General features: G+C 42.7%; 4 protein-coding genes across 8 annotated transcripts in view; 3 read left to right on the top strand and 1 right to left on the bottom strand.

The window, feature by feature from the left end:
• The window catches only part of ACLY (ATP citrate lyase), a 44,598-nt gene extending 43,328 nt beyond the window's left edge, over nucleotides 1-1,270 (top strand). For all 4 annotated transcript variants that reach the window (XM_005899224.3, XM_014479257.2, XM_070389826.1 and 1 more), the window contains one exon: nucleotides 286-1,270. In XM_005899224.3, the coding sequence (XP_005899286.1) occupies nucleotides 286-380 (95 nt within the window). In that variant the 3' untranslated portion in view covers nucleotides 381-1,270. The remainder of the gene's footprint in view (nucleotides 1-285) is intronic.
• Nucleotides 1,271-2,523: 1,253 nt separating this feature from the next.
• On the top strand, nucleotides 2,524-13,370 carry KLHL11 (kelch like family member 11). 2 transcript variants are annotated; one of them, XR_011467996.1, is made up of 3 exons: nucleotides 2,524-3,243; nucleotides 7,814-9,558; nucleotides 11,460-13,370. XR_011467996.1 is itself a non-coding variant. In XM_005899225.2 (2 exons), exons 1-2 carry the CDS (start codon nucleotides 2,699-2,701, stop codon nucleotides 9,393-9,395), a joined length of 2,127 nt encoding a protein of 708 aa, XP_005899287.2. In that variant the 5' UTR covers nucleotides 2,524-2,698; the 3' UTR covers nucleotides 9,396-13,370. The 2 variants fall into 2 exon arrangements, 1 of the variants encoding a protein (XP_005899287.2); XM_005899225.2 differs by having other exon boundaries at nucleotides 7,814-13,370.
• Nucleotides 9,419-15,279, top strand: part of NT5C3B (5'-nucleotidase, cytosolic IIIB) — a 25,665-nt gene continuing 19,804 nt past the window's right edge. Inside the window, exons 1-2 of the mRNA XM_070389830.1 lie at nucleotides 9,419-9,558; nucleotides 11,460-11,488. Coding sequence (XP_070245931.1) covers nucleotides 9,492-9,558; nucleotides 11,460-11,488 — 96 coding nt within the window. The 5' untranslated portion in view covers nucleotides 9,419-9,491. The remainder of the gene's footprint in view (nucleotides 9,559-11,459; nucleotides 11,489-15,279) is intronic.
• KLHL10 (kelch like family member 10) overlaps nucleotides 13,575-15,279 on the bottom strand; it is a 12,826-nt gene continuing 11,121 nt past the window's right edge. Inside the window, exons 3-5 of the mRNA XM_005899226.2 lie at nucleotides 14,581-15,198; nucleotides 14,159-14,308; nucleotides 13,575-13,949 (exon numbers count right to left, since the gene is read on the bottom strand). Of these exons, the coding sequence (XP_005899288.1) occupies nucleotides 13,575-13,949; nucleotides 14,159-14,308; nucleotides 14,581-15,198 (1,143 nt within the window). The remainder of the gene's footprint in view (nucleotides 13,950-14,158; nucleotides 14,309-14,580; nucleotides 15,199-15,279) is intronic.

The following is a 15,279-nucleotide window of genomic DNA, read 5'->3' as shown; positions in this document are numbered from 1 at the left end:
ATGTCACACTGTCTTGATCATTGTTGCTAATTCTTCCTTTGTTTAACTTCCGCTTTGTCTTTGTTCCTTTTTTCTTGGAAATGAGTTTGATTGTTAGCCTAGGAAAATAGAATGAAATCCAACAGGTCCTTTTACCAACTCAAACATCTACCTGTGGCATGGATCTAGATGTACTTCCTCATTTTTTGTGTGTATTAGTAAGATTTCCCTTCCTTACCTTCTCTCCCTCACCAAAATTCAACCCTCACCAGCTCTTAACAAAAAGATGTGTTTGCTCTATTTTAGGACACTATCTTGATCAGAAGAGGCTGAAGCAGGGGCTCTACCGTCACCCATGGGATGATATTTCATATGTTCTTCCGGAACACATGAGCATGTAACAGAGCCAGGAACCCTATTACAATAAAGTGATGACGAGAACTCTTCCCCTGGGAAATAGCCACAGACATCTGGCACTGGAGCTTGCTTAAAGGATGGGCCTCGAGTATAAACAGCCCCCAGTGTACAGACATTGAAGACCAACACCCACAGGCTAACACTGTTCAGTCTACACAAAGAAGCTTAATATTTTTTTTTATAAGCATAGAAATAAGAACCCAGCCAATACTTGTGACATTTGCTCTGCTACCTGCTATATTTATTATATGGAAGCATCTAAGCACTGTCAGGATAGTGTTCTTCCTCATTGGAGGGTGTTACAATGTTGCTTTCTTTTATTTTTTCCATTAGCTTAAAAAAAAAACAAAAAGTTTTCCCTTGAAGGAAGGGAATGACACTTTTAAGACCTCAAGATACTTTCCATTTAAAGGACCCCTACCCCTAATATCTTATTTTTTCCCTTTTCTTCCTCATATAACTTGAAAAGCATTGTATTAATCTGATTTTTTTTTTAGGATCTTTTTGTATGTTGTGTGTTAGGAGTTTGGTATCTCCCCAAAATGTTCCCTGTTGCAGACCAGTGTCTGCCTGTGTCAGGGGGAATGGGACCATTGCATCCTTAGCCATTGTTACAGAGTATGGGAAGTGGTAATTTAAAATGTAAACTTGTAACATACATATGTTTAAAATGGAAGCGCAAAGCAAAAAGCTGTGAAATGTCTTGTGTCTTATGTTCTCTGTATTTATGCACCTGACTTTTGTCTGTTACTGACTCTTCTCCAACCAGTTTGCATCTGTAATCCATAAAGATTCCAGGCAGCTGCCACCTCAGTCTTTCCTCTGTATTATCATAGTTTGGTTTAAATAAACTATATAGTAACACTGACTGCCATCTCATGTCATCCATATATTTTCATCTGCATTCCTTTGAAATGTACTTACTAAGTTTTACTACATGCAGTTTTAAAATGTTCATCCATGGACTTTGCTGATGGTACAGTAGATGGGTGTCCGCCTGCCAGTGCAGGAGACACAGGTTCAATCCCTGGTCTGGGAAGATTCCACATGCTGAGGAGCAACTAAAGCCCATGCACTATACCTACTGAACCCACACTCTAGAGCCTATGAGCCACAACTTCTGAGCCTGTGTTCCGCAACAAGAGAAGCCACTACAATGAGAAGCCCATGCATGGCAAAGAAGAATAGCCCCCGCTGCAACTAGGGAAGGCCCAAGTGCAGCAACAAAGATAGCTCGCAATCAAAAATAAATAAAATCTTAAAAAAAAAAAAGTTCATACATCTCTTAAAAAAGAATCAAGGGAATTCCCAATCTCATTGCCGGCAGCCCTGGGTTCCATCCCTGGTCCAGGAACTAAGATCCAGCATGCCACCAGGTGCAGACAGATAAACATTTTAAAAAGACACTATCTTTAAAATAAACCCCAGTATCTTCTCCCATGAAATTGTGCCTCCCATTTCTCAGTGAATGGAAACCAAAGGTTTACTTAGATACTCAAGCTAAACACCTGGAAGGCATCCTTTCCTTCACTTCTCTGGTTGGCAAGTCCTGTTGATTTATCCTTTAAATAACTCTGATCTGTCCATATGGGGTCTGCTAACTTAGTGCCCCTAGTTCTACTTTTGTCTCCTTACAGCCCACCAGAGATATTTTTAAAGGTGCATCTGATTAAGCCATTCCCTTGCCTGAAGCCTCTAAGTGGCTTTTATTCATCTTTTAAACAAGTATGTATGGAACAGTAATTGTGGACCAAGCACTACGTAAAAATACCTATTGGTTAAATACCTCATTTAACCTTCACAGCGATCTGCCAAGTTAGACAGTATCCCGTTTTTAAAAGAAAAATTAGTTCAAAGACAGTAAGTTACTTGCTCACCCTCATCCACTTAACTGGGGCTCAGTCTCAAGTCTTTCTTTTTTCCATTTTTACTCCAAGGCCATTCTAAACCTTTAAATAAAAATCCAACGGTGCCACTCAAGACACTAATAGGTGAGGGTCCAAGGTGGCTTTTGTTTCACAAAACGACCACGAAGAACACGCTGCTCTCTAGGAGAAGGAAAGAGCCAACGTCCCCATGGGCATGTGGATGGCCGGCCTCCGGGGAAGACAGTCATAACGGGAGCACAACAGTTGCCCCTTACCAAAGACGGATGCCTTAGGACAGGCGCGGCGGCGCGTGCGCAGACCCAGCGGCGGCCGGCTCCGCCCCGCGCCCACTCTTTATTCCCAGAATCCCTCTGTGTCGCACCAGAACGGCAGAATCGTTCGGGGACTGAGGAGTCGGGCGCGGCGGCGTCAAGATGGCGGCTGCGGCTGTGGCGGCGGCGGCAGCGGCGGCCGCGGCAGCATCTCTGCAGGTGCTGGAGATGGAGAGCATGGAGACAGCCGCAGCCGGCTCCGCGGGGCTAGCCGCCGAAGTCAGAGGTAGCGGCACGGTGGACTTCGGGCCTGGGCCTGGTTTGTCTGCAATGGAGGCGAGCGGGGGCGACCCGGGCCCGGAGGCCGAGGATTTCGAGTGCAGCTCTCACTGCTCGGAGCTGTCGTGGAGGCAGAACGAACAGCGGCGCCAGGGCCTCTTCTGCGACATCACCTTGTGCTTCGGCGGTGCGGGAGGCCGAGAGTTCCGGGCCCACCGCTCGGTGCTGGCCGCCGCCACCGAGTACTTCACGCCCCTGCTCTCGGGTCAGTTCTCCGAGTCCCGCTCCGGCCGGGTGGAAATGCGCAAATGGAGCTCCGAGCCCGGGCCGGAACCCGACACGGTGGAAGCCGTTATCGAATACATGTACACCGGGCGCATCCGCGTCAGCACGGGCAGTGTGCACGAGGTGCTGGAGTTGGCCGACAGGTAGGGGACGCAGGCGGGATTCGGAGCGCGGGGGTGGAGATGCTCGCCGACCGCGGGCGGCATCCAGGGAGGGCGCGGGAAAAGGCAGTGCCCTGGGTAGGCTCGAGTGAGCCCTAACGAAATGCATTCGTTTGATACTTACTGAGCGCCTGCTGTGTGTTGTGGGGCCGCCACTGCGCTGGGCACAGAGGGTGCAGCCGGCCAGTCAGGCAAGGGGTCGTGTCTCCAGGTGAAGAGACAAAGGCAATGAAAAAGTCCGCTTTTAATGAGTACAGTGTTGACATTTTAAAAGGATAGTAATTGCGTAAAGACCTTTCTCAGGAGGTGACATTTAAACCGACCTTTAAATGGCAAGGGAATCCTGGCCATGCAAAGATGGGGAATGACCATTCCTGGCAGATAGCGCAAAGGCCCCGCATCTCGTTTGGCTTAGAGAAGAAGTAAAAAAGGAAATTGAATGATCTAGGAGGTGAAGGGGAGAAGGGTGTGTGAAATGTTTTGGATAAAGGAGTTTGGATTTACAAGGTGATGTGAAGCTGGCTAAGGAAATGATTTGACTGAAATATTTTTAAGATGATTCTGCTACTGTGGAAAATGGGTTTTAGAGGGCCCAGATGGATATTCCAGAAACTATTTAGGAAGCAGGTGAATGCAGTTTGGAGATGGGGAGCAGCCTTTTGGGGCAGTATTCTATGTGTATATTTGTTATTTGAACGACCATCTCCTGAGTCAACCCCTGGGTTCTGAGCATCTGGGGATTCAGCAGTGAACAAAATAGACAAAAGTCCCTTTCTGCATTGCACTTCCATAAGTAGATGGACGGCAAATAAAACAGCATGTTGGATGATTGCTCTAGCTATTTTGAAAAATAAAGGATGGCGGGTCATATAGAAAATGTTAATGTAAAGAAGCTGTTTTCTAAACTGAATAGATAGAGAAATCCTCCTGAAGAAAAAGACATTTGCAAAGAATTGAAAGAGGTGTGGTTAAGAGTGTTTCAGGTAGGGGACGTCTCAGGTGCTAAGACCCTGAGATGGAGCTTCTCTGGAGGCTGCTGCTGCTAAGTCGCTTCAGTCTTCAGAATAGCAAAAGGCCAGGGTGGCTGGATCAGAGGGATGCAGGGCAAGAGAAGTAGGAGAGGCTTGAGGGTGGTAATGGGGATGGATCCAGATCCCACAGGGCTGTGTCAGCCTGTGGGAGGACTAGGGCTCCTACTCTGAGTAACATGGGAAGGTTTAAGGTAGAGTAATGATGCATTCTGATTTGCAGAATTCTGCTGTGTTGAGAAAAAGTGGGGAAGGGGCTGCAAGGGCAGAAGCAGAGAGACAAGCAGGTTGTTACAGAGGTGGTAGAGGCTTGAACTGAGGAGGGAGAAGTAAAAGTGATGAGAAATGCTTTGATTCTAGATGCATTTTGAAGGCAGAGGAGAGAAATTTGCCAGTGGATTTGATGTGAGGGATGAGGGAAAAGACTGCAGGTTTTTTGACCCATTGGAAAGATGGAGTTATTATTAAGATGTGAAAAAGTTCAGGAAAGTGTTTGGGAGGAAGTGTTTGGTTTTTGGTCCAGGAAATGTCTTCTACTGGATGTCTAATAGGACATTGGATGGAGGAGCATTGGGAGCTAGAGATTGGGAGGAAATTAGCATATAGATGGTAATTAAAGCTTTGGGACTGGATAAAACTACCTAGGAAGAGAGTGTAGATAGAAAAGAGAAACCGAAGGACAGAGCTCTGGGGTTCTCCAGAATGTTAAAGAGACACCAGCAGAGCACCTGATCCCATGGAAGGCTAGAGTGTGTCAAGGAGGGAGTAGCCAATCATGTCAACTCCGTCACTTGTAAGTAGTCATTGGATTTGGTGATAATAGAGGTCATTGATGGCACTGACAAGAGCCATCTAAGTCTGACCATTGGGACTTCTCTGGTGGTCCAGTGGCTAAAATGCTGCACTTCCAATGCAGGGGGCCCAGGTTCTATCCCTGGTCTGGGACCTAGATCCCACATGCCACAACTAAAAGATAATCTCAAGCAGCCAAATAATACAGTATCTTTAAAAAATAGTATTTAAGAAATAGTCTGTCAAGAGAATCAGAAAAATGATACTCATGGACCTGTGTGAGGAGTCATCCAGGGAGGTCTTTTTCCCTCTGTAAGCTGGGAGATGGGCTTCCCAGGTGACTCAGTGGTAAAGAATCTGCCTGCCAATGCAGGAGGTGCAGGAGACCTGGGTTCAATCCCTGGGTCGGGAACATCTCTGGAGGAGGAAATGGCAGCCCACTCCAATATTCTTGTCTGGAAAATTCCATGTAGCCTGGCAGGCTACAGTCCATGGGGTCGCAAAAGAGTCGGGGACTCAACTGAGTGACTAAGCACGTACACACACAACCTGAGAGATCGTGGAGCGTGTTTGTGTGCTGATGAAAATGAATCCGTGGAAGAGGAGAAATTGATGTTATAAGGACCAGAGTCTTTGAAACCAAGAAGGGATAGAATCCATATTAAAAGTGGAGAAGTTGGACTAGGAAGGCAGAGTATAGGGTACAGCTGTAGGCAGACAGATTGAATAGTGGAGGGAATTCTCTGGTGGTCCAGGGATTAGGACTCATGGCTTTCACTGCTGGGACCCAGGTTGAAGCCCTGGTTGAAGAACTAAGATCTTCCAAGCCTCTCGATGTGGCTGGGAAAAAAAAAAAAAGGATTGGATAATGGGAAAATGAAGTTTTTGCCTGATTGCTTCTGTTTTCTCAAAGCATGATACTGGGTCATCTATTTGAGGGTGGGGTGGAATGTGGCAGGTGTGTGTGTGCAAGGGGTGGCTTGTGGAATGCAGATGGATAGAGAAGGGTCATCGCACTCACTCCAGCTCTGTTTTCTTCTGTCACGTGAGCTTGTGTTCTTTCAGATTTACCCCTCCTTTACTGGAGACTTGAGTGAGTTGAGGAGAGAACACCCCCAGACAATTTACTTAAAACTTCTCTCCATAGGTCAGTTGCTGAGTAGCCACTTTGTGTTTGACACTATGCCCTGCAACCATCACAGCCAGTCCTACCCATCAGCTTTGAGGCAGGATTCCTTTACAACCCCTCCTCCCCCATATAGTCTGTCTGTTGATCATACCTACCTTGCAGGGCACATACACTGTAAAGCAATAATAGGAAGTGCCCAGCATGATCCCTGTCACGTGACACATGCCTAGTATACGACAGGCAGCTATTGTTTTCTTAGAGCAGTGTTTCCAAACACCTGTCCAAGGAAATATGTGTTGGCTTACTGGAACACCTGCCAAAAATCACAAGTAGAAGGTGGGGAAGCACAAGAAAGAGTGATCCTGGCACCCAGGCATATTTGAGAGCCACTAGAGCTCTTAACTACTCTGCCTTGTCTTTGTCTTGTAGCTGAGATGGTATGCTCCCTGAAGAGGGTAAAGGGAGCCTGTCTTGAAATTCATCTTCATATCACAAGTCAGTTAGTTATTAAGCACAATAATCATAGTAGCAAGTAGTTACTGAAGTGAGAGAGGCCTGGACTGACTGGTGAAGTCATTCTTAAATTGTTTATGTTCTCTGTTCTGGAGATGTAATCCTTAGTGTGTGTGCTAAATCCCTGCAGTTGTGTCCAACTCTGTGACCCTATGGACTCTTAGCCCTCTAGGCTCCTCCGTCCATGGGATTCTCCAGGCAAGTATACTGGAGTGGGTTGCCATGCCCTTACTCCTTAGCACTAGTCTCAAATTGGCCACCCTTAGGGCTTAATTCTGCCAGATTAATTTATGTGAGCCAACAACATCTAGTCAGCTACATGCCAAACCGCTTTTCTTTTTAATGTGGACGGGCCTACACATTTTCTGTTGTTTTATTTCTTGGCTTCTTCAGATCTTAGAGTTTGCCTTGCCACTCCTGCTTTAATGAGAACCCAGCTCAGGACAAAACTCCTGAGCACCACCCCTGCCCCCACCCCTGGGTTACTCAGGGAGAAAGCTCTGGTGATGAGAAGATTAAAACCTCTGACACAAAGCCTGCACTGCCGTTCCCTCTGAAATCCGACCAGACAGCCTCCCAGGAGTCACAGTTTTTATACCATGTAGTTGATGCTTAAGGAAATCTCTTCATTGAGACCCAGCCTCATCTAAGAAGAGACTGGTTGCTAGCTAGGGACTTGGGCAGGATGGCACAGACAAGTTTGGATTGAGGTTTGCCTCTGCCAAGGGTAAATTACAGTGGAAACAGAGTGTAGGACTGTTGTTCTTTATTAAAGGATATTTTCTGAAATACCTTACGTAATCAAAAACTCCATTTTGTGTGTGTATCACAAAATTTTGTATAATATATAATTACATATAAACTACCTAATGTAAATAAAATATATAAAGATGATTTTTACATATGCTTTTAAACATACTTTCCCACACAATCCTGTTTAATTTGGGAGGATTTGCTTTTTTTTTTCAAGTGTTGTGAATGAAGTGAGATGAAACTTATATTTCAGTTTGTATAATTTAGATGTTCTCAAAGAGCATTTTCAAAGTATGCACATTTGAAAATTAACCCTTCCTCTTTTTCTTGGTTTTAGGTTCCTATTAATTCGTTTAAAAGAGTTTTGTGGAGAATTTCTCAAGAAAAAGCTTCATCTCTCTAATTGTGTGGCCATTCATAGCTTAGCTCACATGTATACCCTAAGCCAGCTTGCTCTGAAAGCGGCAGATATGATACGGAGAAACTTCCACAAAGTAATTCAGGATGAGGAATTTTATACTTTACCTTTCCACCTCATCCGAGATTGGCTTTCGGACTTGGAGATCACAGTTGATTCCGAAGAGGTTCTGTTCGAAACAGTTTTGAAGTGGGTTCAGAGAAATGCTGAGGAGAGAGAGAGATACTTTGAAGAACTTTTTAAATTGCTCAGATTGTCCCAGATGAAACCTACTTACCTTACTCGTCATGTCAAACCAGAGAGGCTGGTGGCCAATAATGAAGTTTGCGTCAAGTTGGTGGCCGATGCAGTGGAGAGGCACGCTCTGAGAGCTGAGAACATACAGTCTGGCACATTCCAGCATCCTGCTTCTCATGTCTCATTATTACCTCGCTACGGGCAAAACATGGACGTGATCATGGTTATTGGAGGCGTGTCAGAAGGAGGGGACTATTTAAGTGAATGTGTGGGATATTTTGTCGATGAGGACAGATGGGTAAACCTACCCCATATCCATAATCACCTTGATGGACATGCTGTTGCAGTAACAGAATCCTACGTGTATGTTGCTGGGTCGATGGAACCAGGGTTCGCTAAAACTGTGGAAAGGTATAATCCAAATTTGAATACCTGGGAACATGTTTGTAGTCTGATGACAAGGAAGCATTCTTTTGGGCTAACAGAAGTCAAGGGGAAGCTATACAGCATTGGAGGACATGGCAACTTCAGTCCCGGTTTTAAAGATGTGACTGTTTATAATCCCGAGCTAGATAAATGGCACAACTTGGAATCAGCACCAAAGATTCTTCGGGATGTGAAAGCGCTCGCCATTGAAGACCGGTTTGTGTACATTGCTGCCCGCACTCCTGTGGACCGGGACACTGAAGATGGATTAAAGGCTGTCATTACTTGCTATGACACAGAGACTCGACAGTGGCAAGATGTGGAATCTTTGCCGCTTATTGACAATTACTGCTTTTTCCAAATGTCTGTGGTCAACTCAAACTTTTATCAGACAGCCTCATGCTGCCCCAAGAGTTATTCTTTAGAAAATGAAGAAGCGATACGAAAAATCGCCAACCAGGTTTCCGATGAGATCCTTGAAAGTTTACCCCCGGAAGTCCTAAGCATTGAAGGAGCGGCCATTTGCTATTACAAAGATGACGTTTTCATTATTGGAGGCTGGAAAAACAGTGATGATATTGACAAACAGTATAGGAAAGAAGCCTACCGATACTGTGCTGAGAGAAAGCGGTGGATGCTTCTTCCTCCCATGCCACAACCCCGTTGTCGAGCCACTGCCTGCCACGTGAGAATCCCATACCGGTACTTGCATGGCACTCAGAGATATCCTATGCCTCAAAACTTAATGTGGCAGAAGGACAGGATCAGACAGATGCAAGAAATACATCGACATGCCCTAAACATGCGGCGAGTGCCAAGCTCTCAGATAGAATGCTAGGTTCTTTGATGCATGCAGCTTAAAACAGACCTTTTCATGAGGCCGAAGATACCCAGACTGTTACTTGAAAATGTAGGTCAATAACTTATTTTCTACATGAATGGATTATCACCCCATATAAAGGAAATACAGTTAAAAACTGAAGAATGGGAAAATCAATTCAGTACGTGGTAATTTTTGTTAGTTTGCAGTCTTTATCTGTTGTTGGTTTGTGTGTATGTTGGCAAAATAAGATCTTATTAAAGATAAATGGAAAACCAGGTGTAGTTACTTGGTTGTTCTTCTGCCAACAGTTTATATCTTCGTTGTTTTAGGGACTTATGTTTTGAACATGCTTTAAGCACCGATTTTATTTGCACATGTATTTTGATAATCTTTTTCATTTTTTTTCCTGAATGGTTGGTTTTGACAAGATCAGAATACATGCATTGAGCCCTCATCTATAGGAGGAATGTGCAATAGTGAGATTGAAGTCTGAAGGAAAAAGCACAATGTTTTAGCAAGATGATTTCACAATGTTTGCATCGCTATTTTGTTGTCTTTGTTTATCTTGAAATACTATCTTGTTTATTTCTAGAAGACATGACTGATGAGAAATTTGTGATTGGCATTTGTGGAATATTTTTCATTTCTTCAGCATCTCTGTTGTAAACTTCACGCCATCACTTTGAGATAATGGTGGTTAGCAAGAGTACTGATCTTTAGCTGATGAATTGATTACAGAGGAAGTTATATCTTTGAAATTTGTTTCTCTAAGCAGAAAAATATTACTAGTCTAGAGTAAGAAATCAAAGGCATTGAAAAATTTTAAAACGCTTTTTTCAGGAGATATTTGAAGATAAGTTACTGAGTGTAAATAATGCCAATGATAATCGACACTCAACACCTTTAGTTTTAAATTTTACTCTAATGCATATTATATGGAATCCTCATCATTCCTTTCTAAAACAAACTTTTCAAAATAGGAAGGAAGGAAGTAACAGTTTAGGGAAATGTTGCTAAAGAGAAGCCTTATTATTTCTCAACCTGGATTATTATAATATTTTGTCCATTTGCCCTAGACCTTCATTGAAACTTTGCCTGAGCCTAGACTACAACATTTGGGCACATAATTACGGCTCTTAAAAATTGATCTCTGTGGTTATCTTTTATTTATTCTAATGCATTCTTCTGATCTCACCTGTGCCCAGGCAGTATGCAAATTATCACATAGGTTGACCTTTAGCGTTCAGTTAATGTAGGAAACTCCTGCTCTAGTGGTTTGAAGTGTGGGGTCCAGTATACTTTTCTTGTTTCTTTCAGAATGTTTCTACCTTCTTGGACATTCTGGAATACTATTCTAGAAGGTAAATTCCAAGTGCAGTGATTTTTTTCCCCAGTTAGTTCATTATAGTTCTTAGCAGTTGGATCAAACATCAAAAGAAAAAGTACAATCAGGAATTTGGGCTCTCAGTGTGCTGTAGGACTATTAATGCTTAGCCCTTGGACTCTATACTAAGAAATTATCTGAAATTTCTAAATTGGTATCCTTGCCTAAGAACATTTTTTTAAAATGTGTTGGAAATCTACTTTAAATACATTTAATTTAGTCCAGGGTAGGGATAGGAAACTGCAAGTCTATTTCTATATGAGGATATATTATCCTACCCCATCTCTACCATTTCCTTAATTTCCATTTATTTTTAGCTATTTTAATAAAAGTTATTAGATTCTGAGAATTGCTGATTAGTTGTGAGAGGTCTGTGCAAGACAGAAAAGCTCATTAAATGGCTTTCTCATTTCTCTCTGATAGACTATATTAGCAAACTTCCTTTTCTTGATGGTGTTAAATAATTTAGTAGCTCACTAAGGTACCAGTTTCTTTCCAGGAGGGTGTGATGTCAGGTTTTTTTAATTGCTTTTTTTTTTTTTTGGTCTCAGAGATGTCTTCTGAGATAGTCATTACCAAGTTACTTGTAGGGTTGTCTTTTTTTCACATGATGTAGCAGAAGCCATAACTCATAAGATTTAGGTATAATCTGGTTTTGAAAACGTGATTGAAACTGTTGTTTTTTAACTCGGCAGGCAGCCTAGGCCATGGCTGGAAAGAGAGGGTAAGTCCTTCCTTGCATGATCATGTGTGCAGGGTTCCTGACCACTGAATTCCTAATTTTCATATTTGAATTCACATGTGTGATTTCACATCGATAACTTGTGTTTCTAAAATATCCTAACTAACTTGTTAATAAGGAAGGAAACCAGATTTGCTTAAATCTGTTCAAGGCTGACATTCTGAAATTTTAAACTAGAAATAACATCCCTCAGCATTTGGAAAGGTTCTGATTATGATGACCAGCCTGCAATGGCTCTTTGGGAAAGAAATTTCCTTTTTAATGAAAACTGAAGATTGCATTTGACAATTTAAGCAGTTAAAAATACAGCTTTAACAAGGCAGCTTAACATGTATTTAAGCAAACCTTTTTTGTTGTTGTTGCTTTTGTTTTGTAGAAGGAAAAGAGGGGAATTGACTATATCAAAAAGTAAGAACTGTATATAACTTTAAGTGAGGCTGCTTAGATCTTGGAATGGATACCCTTTGAGTATACCCACCCCACCATGGTTTAAAAAAAGAAAAAAAGCCCGGTGTACATATTGAGAATGTCAGTCATGAGCTTAGTGTTTAAGTAATACCTCTCACTTGCAGTTGTGAGTCTGATTTGCATGATTAGTCTTGTGTATCTTGATATACAACTTTGCTTTTGCTGTGCCAATTCAAAATTATTTTGCTTTAAAAAAAAAGAAAACCTAAAATTTTATGGACGTCAGTTTTGTCTTGATTACTTGGTTTTGTATAGTATTTCTGGGACCAAAAAATAAATTGAAACCTTTTTTTATGTAGAACAGAGGTTTGAAGCTGGAAAGATAATGTTTATGGCAGATTTGTGTGCTTTTGTATATTAAACTCTTCAGGCTGCCGGTAAGGCAGTTTCTAGAGCACACTTTTTTCCTCTTTTATGTTTCTTGACTAGTGTAGCATGTGGTATGTTTAAATACTTCATTCTCTGCTTCATAATTCTAATATGAACACTATACTATAGGTAGACAGGTAAGCTCTTTGTACATTTCAGTTACGTGGCCTAATCAAGCATAACCAAAGGGATGTTTTTTGTACTTGTCTCAAACTAAGCCTAAAAAGGGTGTCTCAGCCACATTTCATGTCTTTTCCAAATATGAAGAATTGTGAAGCAAGTCCTCTGCCAACACTAGAAAAATAGGGTGTTTATAGGTTGTCATTTAACCTTAGACTATTTGGAGAAACAATTCAGTCTCTCCTTTTTCAAATTGTTAAACATTTTGGCACAGTTTTTCACTCCAGCTTGTTACTTTCTTGAGAATAGTCCATTTTTGTTTTTATTATAATGCTTATATTATACCATGTTTTGGTCATTGGAAACAAAACAGCTCATAGCCCAGTGATGTAATACAGTGACAGTAACACAATATAGTAGTCATTTTGCTTCAAGGAGTTTAATTAGATAGCCAAATAACTGCTCTCTGTTGATTACCTTTGTTGGGCTTGTCTTACTCTATATGGCCATTACTGCGAATGTCTGACCGTGAAGCACATACAGTAGAGCACTTGTTAACTTAATCTTCAGCCTAATGCACTTGCACTCATTGAAAAGTAGTGCTTGTTGTGTGGTTGAAGATCTTACGGTCTATGTGCAAGGGCTCATTGAATTATATGTAAAATAAATACTTAGTTCAAGTTGATACAGTGGGTTTTCTGGGCTAGCAGTATTGAGCCCCTGTCTTACCGCAAGTATAATCTTGACTGTCTCCCTTTAATTAAGTCAGAGATGTAGAATTTAGGACAGTCTGAGACATTACCTTGTAAAATAGCTTGTTTTATGTTCCTAAAGCTACCTTGTTCTGTGTTAGAGCTACTAATCGTCTTGATGTAAGTTTTAAATAAATGTATTTCTTTAGAGCTGACTTGCACTGTGATTTCTCCTTTTAATTATGGACCATTGAATATAATTGCTTCCTTCTTCCCCTCGTACTCCCTTCTGTCATCCAACCCTTGGCTCCCTTAAGTTGAACATTTTCCAGTACTCTTACAAGTTTAAACACTGCATTTATTTAAAAAAAGAATTAATTCTTATTGCTTAGACTTTTTATTAGCTAATATGAAGAGGCTTATACAGGTAGGGTACTTGTCGAGGCAGAGTACTTTACTTCATCTCGCAGTGCTAGTCCTGTGAAGTTGTCCCGTCTAGCTGCATATTCCCCAACGTTGGCCAGCCCTGGTACCACACAGCAGCTCAGAGCACTGCGGTATATACTCATGTCATGAGCATCATACCACTCGTCAGTCTTCTCATCATAGCACTCAACATTAAAGGTGGTGGTAAAGCCATTAAAACCACCCACCACAAACAAGAGGTCGTCTACCACCTCGATGCCAAAATTGCTACGAGGATTAAACATAGTTGGGATTGTGCGCCAGGTGTTAGCCACTGGGCTGTAGGCTTCTGCACTCCTAAGTCGATTAGCTCCGTCAAAGCCGCCTACCTGTGGACAGCAGAGGAAACACAACTGGCTGTTAACCGTCGCTTCTGTGCACTGAGGATCCCCTCCTTGCCGGGGACCCGTGATTTCATACCTCCCTCTTCCACTATCTTCCGTGGATAAGAAGCTTTCAGATACTTCCCACTGGTAGTGTAAACCTATTTGCTAATAGAAAACCTAGGCTATCAATTTGTTGTAGGAAAGAAACTCACCGCATATACGTGTTCTCCATAAGCAATTACACCTATCCCACTCCTCCTGCTTCTCATGGGTGCTATGACTGTCCACTGATTACTCTCAGCGTTGTACACTTCTGCTGTAAACAGGCATTCGTTCCCGTTAAACCCACCACATATGTAGACCTGTGTGAAGAGAGTTCCAGGATGAGTAAAATTACTTCTGGGGAGTAGAAGGAAAGATGGTGGCTGGGGGCTGAGGACAATTCAGATGCCAGTCTGCAGTCTGAGTTTTTTCCACATGTGCACACATTGCTTTTTAATAGGTAAAAGATGGTTACAAAGGGCCACTTAGTCATTGGATGAAGGGGTTAGTATTGCAAGGTGAATACCGCCACTTCTGTTTTCCATCCACCTCAAAGAACAAAGCATTACTTGCGCCTTCCCCGGGGTCTCACCTTTCCGTAGAGTGTTGTGGCACTCGCATCACTCCTCTGCTCATGCATGGGGGCAATGAGTGTCCACTGGTTGGTCTCTGGCTCATAACGTTCAGCAGTGTTGAGACGCACATAGCCGTCAAAGCCTCCCATGGCGTAAATAAAATTGCTGAGGACTGTCACACTGACGTAGCAACGCCTCGAGTGCATTGGGGCCACCTGATGCCAGGTTTTCTTGACTGGGTCAAAACGCTTAACACTATTGAAATAGTCCACACTATCGAACCCCCCAATGATATAAACATAGCCTTTCAAATAGGCTGCCCCATGGTAGGCACGAGGACTCTCTTCCTCACAAGTGACATTCACCCATCTGTCTGCCCGAGCATCATATGCCTCAATGGCATTGGTGGGGCTCCCACCACTCCAGCCACCAATTGCAAATAGGATGGCATAGGGCAAGCGGGGCCTGGTGAGCGGGTTGGTGAAATCAGAATTAGAAGGTCCATTCATATTTAGGTCATACATGGCCTTCAGGGCATTAATGATGACTGGCTTGCATTCCTCACTGTCTTTGACATAGTCATTCATTTTAACATTGTTCATGAAATATTCAGCATGCATTAGGGCCAGGCGAACCTAAGAAGGAAATACAGAAAGTCATTCAGATGAGGTGAGGTGTCTGAAAAACCCATGTCCTTAAGCCCACAACTTCACAGC

The sequence above is a fragment of the Bos mutus genome, chromosome 19 (assembly GCF_027580195.1).
Source record: "Bos mutus isolate GX-2022 chromosome 19, NWIPB_WYAK_1.1, whole genome shotgun sequence".
NCBI classification, from domain to species: Eukaryota; Metazoa; Chordata; class Mammalia; order Artiodactyla; family Bovidae; genus Bos; species Bos mutus.
The sequence above is the reverse complement of the archived record's forward strand: the minus strand, read 5'-3'. Positions and strand labels throughout refer to the sequence as shown.

What these genes read in the sequence shown, in the direction of transcription:
- KLHL11 (XM_005899225.2), top strand. Translation starts at nt 2,699, where the DNA reads ATGGCGGCTGCGGCTGTGGCGGCGGCGGCAGCGGCGGCCGCGGCAGCA. An exon ending in GTGCTGGAGTTGGCCGACAG is followed by an intron (nt 3,244 to 7,813) that starts GTAGGGGACGCA and finishes TCTTGGTTTTAG; the next exon opens with GTTCCTATTAATTCGTTTAA.